Raw genomic sequence first — 3976 nt, 5'->3', positions numbered from 1 at the left:
TTTCTCTGTATGTACAAACCCTTTGCTATTAGGTGAAAGACTTATGTAAGCAGATACGTATGCTTGCCTACTTAAAGTGAAACCTTTTTTTTCCTTTCTAATCTGTCAGTTATCATCTCGGGTGCTTTTGACTTCACTAGGTATAAACAACTATTGGGAGGAAGTGTGATTTCACAGTTTCCTTTGGAAAGCACCCAACAACTTTTGTGTTTTCGTGCCTTCAGTGCACAACTTCAGCTTTAGGAACTTTGTGCCCGTTGTAGCTGGGTTTAATTTCTCCACAGCTTTTTCTACAGGGAGTCTGTTTAGGTCTCTATGTTTGGCTTAGTTACTCAGATTTCTTTTATATTTGGTGGAGAGACACTGCCCTGCTGGAGCGCAGTTTATTCCTTAGGTGAAGCGAGTGACCTAGATGAGGAGTCGTACTTGCGCAATGCCTCTTTCCCATATTTCAAACACATAAAGTAGTCCCTTAGGCTCCCTTTGTAACAGAGAGGAATGGTGGTTTCCCTCTGCAGTGTACCTGCAGAGTAGGTTTAAAGTCCTCTAAATTCACCCAACAGCTTACACCGAGCCTTCCCGCTTGTATATGAACGTCAACTAAGGTATAAAAGCGTGAGTGGGAAGGATGGAAAAAAACCCAAACGCAAACCCCAACCTATTTCTCTCAGATTGTCTGCGTGCATGTAACTGGGTGTTACGATGCCTTCGGGCTCCATCCTGTACTACAGACTCCCCTGCAAATGAATGTTTGTTCCGAGGCACTTCTTGTCTGAAGCACTGAGCCCTTCCATTTACTGTTACGTTACAGTTGTTTGTACCACTGACGATCCACCCTGAACTGCTCCTCAGTGGGCGTGGGGATGGTGCTGCTGCTTCGTGATTTGGTTAACGGCTTGGTATGGGTGCCAAGTCCCTGTTTCAGTTCTGTCCTTTAAACACTACTTCTTAATTTTAACAGAAAGGTTCCACACATGCTTTTTATAAAACTGCAGTGGCAAGGTTGGAACAGTTTAGTCACACAGAGGACTGGGTTAACTGGCACACTGGAGTAACTGAAAAAGCAGTCCTGGTTGTATTTTTGCCACTACTGCTTTTCTTTTTTCCTGGGATGCCTGCATAATCCATCAGTGCAAGTTTTTAAGGACAGAATAATAACATCATAAATCTCTCAGCAATGATGCAGGAATTTTGGTAGGGCTTAGGAATGGGAAAATAATTACAGTTCCTCCAGAGGTATATCATTGCTAAAGTTCTCCTCTACTGCTTCAGTTGCTGGCCCATCCTTAGGCAAAGCTGTAGCCTTCTACATCTCTTTTTTTGGCGGGGGGGACGTGTGAGGAGAATTGCTACCTCTGTTATTTCAGTATTGTCACTTTGTGATGATTTTAATGGCAGTAAATACTCTGTCTACTGTGTAAACTTCAAATGGTTGCGTTTTAAATGATCTATTCTCCCTTACAGCAACACCGCGTTCCATCTAAACACACCAAGCGGAGACCTCTGAACCACAGACTTCACCAGACTTAACGGCGCTCAGTTGCGTAGCTTTAGCTCTTACCCCCTTGAGATGAAATAAAACTCAAGAACCTCCTGAGGTAAGGGATGGCTTAAGGCTTTTATCCCATCTTACGCCAGCAGAAATCATGGCAGGTGTTTCCTGGACTGAAGGAGTCTCTAACGAGACAGTTGCCAATGCCAGTTCAGAATTCCATTTGGAAGCAAACTTCCAGTATTCCTTGTTCACTGCCATCTACAGCATTGTCTTCGTGCTGGGACTGATAGAAAATGTCTTAGCTCTGTACTTCCTGTCCTGCAGAGTAAGACATGCTTCCCATTCCTACGTATACATGATTAATCTAGCTCTGGTAGACACCTTGTTTGTTTGTGTGTTGCCTTTTAAAATTCATTACCACCTGAACCGGAACAATTGGATATTTGGTGACATGGCTTGTAGGATAACTGGGACTCTGTACTATATCAACATCTATCTAAGCATTGCCTTTTTCACCTGCATTTGCGTTGATCGTTACATTGCAGTGTTGCACCCCTTCACGTACATCCAGATCAAAGCCATCCATTATGTGATGGTGGTCACAGTCCTTTGGGTGGTCGCTCTCAGTGTCATGGTTCCACTTATCCTTGGAGGTCCCCTCCACAACAACGGTGTGAGGAACACCACGGCATGTTTTGAGAACTTTACTACAAGTAGCTGGACTTACCGCATGGCACCTTACAACATCCTGGCCTTAGTTTTTGGGTTTGTGATCCCATTTTCCATCATTCTGATCAGCTACCCTCTTATTGCTAAGAGGATCTCCCGGATCAAACGCAGCATTCGCAAGAGGAAGGCCCTGAGCACGATCTACATCATCCTGGTCATTTGTACTTTGTGCTTTCTCCCGTATCACCTCGCTCACTTGCTCCACTTTTTAATGAGAATCCAGGTCATCCAGAATGAGTCATTTACCAGCTTGATCTACAAAATGCGAAGGGTCACCTTAGCCCTCGTGAGTCTCAACTGTTGCCTTAACCCATTCTTGTACTACTTCACCTCTTCCAGCAAGCAATGGCACTTCAACTTCAAGCTCAGATTCAGGTCTAAAACGGTGTACACAATCTGCGACCAGAAATTGGGAGAGTCCTCCTGTGTTTATAAACTACGACGGAGATGTGGAAATAAAAAACACAGAGATGGAATCAACTGATCTACTTACAGTAAGTACAGTATTCATCTTTCCAACTGTTTCTTTGCAAACCAACCTGTGGAACCTACCATTTTTTCATACAGTGGCTGTTCCATCAAGACAACGCTGGAGGGAGGTGCCTAACAGCCATATATTTTTGTTAGCCAGCTAGGACAGTACTTTCAGGAGCTGTATTCTCTGACGGTCCTAGGTAGCACGTGGTAAAACATGCAGTGTTCACATACATTGATGGTTTCATCTCCTTTTGTTTAATTTGGGGATTGGGAGGAAAACACAGGGCCTTTCTGGAGAGCAGTGCAGCCTAGGAAAGGGTTACTTGATAGAAAACAGACTCCTAATTGACACTGAGGCTGAAAGCCTGAAAGCGGAATGGATCGGGGCAGCCCTGCTTGGTTTTTCCCTACGATCCTGTATTTTCTCTCTGGGGGCAGACTGTAGGCAGCTGGGTTCACAAACTGCTTTCTGCCTGCATTCCACAGCCAAATAAGGGCTGTTCGTCCCCTCTTGTGAATCAATTGATTGGCTTCCCGAGGGGTATTTCAGTGCAGCCTTCCCTGCCTACGGATTCGAGCTGGGCATCTGTTAATGCAGGTTTGGAAGAGAAGGGATCCAAGTGTTTATCAGTCAGTTAACCCTCTGCAGGGCCAGTGGTAAACAAGCTCCTCCTGCCACGTAGTCAGTGAGGGAGGATAGTGTAGGAGCTGGCACAACTCCTTACACAGCGCAGTCCTGTTCAAACGTCAAAGCTTTTGTTTTGGTCGCGTTTTGTGACAGATACTGGGTTTATATCTGACCTATTTTACCCCTTCTATTAACAGAACCACACAGCTGCTGAGAACTGCTGAGTCTTCCACCCTGTGAAACACGAGCCTTTGGAGAAAGTTTATCATTTGCGGGTTATCAGAGTCACCAGAAGAAACCACTGGCCTGGCTGACAAACATGCCTAAAAGCCAACGGTTTACTTAAGAGGATGTGATATTTGGTCACAGATCTAGAGACTCACTGCTCTGTTCCTTCCCATGCCACCTCCAAACTTCATGTGCATGCTGTTGGCCTGTAGGCACGCAAGACTGCGGTGCGGATGAGAACAGACAGGAACTTGTTGTGGGGCTGGTTTGAGGTACCAAGGTGTGCCTCCCTGCAGCAATGCGCTAAATCAGTAGCTCCAGTTCCAAAATGCACGCTCAAAGTCGGGCTTTGGCCTGGCTCGGTGCAGCAGGTGCTTGGGGTTCCAAGGTTATGCTGTGCTTTTGGACTGGGAACAAGA

The 3976-nt window shown here is 45.5% G+C and overlaps 1 protein-coding gene across 1 annotated transcript; it reads left to right on the top strand.

Annotated features, from left to right (window-relative positions):
- The first annotated feature begins 1646 nt into the window (after positions 1-1646).
- On the top strand, positions 1647-2708 carry LOC104168800 (lysophosphatidic acid receptor 6-like). The gene has a single exon (XM_009709514.1). It carries the CDS (start codon positions 1647-1649, stop codon positions 2706-2708), a length of 1062 nt encoding a protein of 353 aa, XP_009707816.1.
- The last annotated feature ends 1268 nt before the right edge of the window (positions 2709-3976 follow it).

Source organism: Cariama cristata, unplaced genomic scaffold, assembly GCF_000690535.1.
Source record: "Cariama cristata isolate BGI_N322 unplaced genomic scaffold, ASM69053v1 scaffold19581, whole genome shotgun sequence".
Taxonomy (NCBI): domain Eukaryota; kingdom Metazoa; phylum Chordata; class Aves; order Cariamiformes; family Cariamidae; genus Cariama; species Cariama cristata.
Note: the sequence above shows the minus strand (reverse complement) of the source record. Positions and strands in the feature narration are given on the sequence as shown.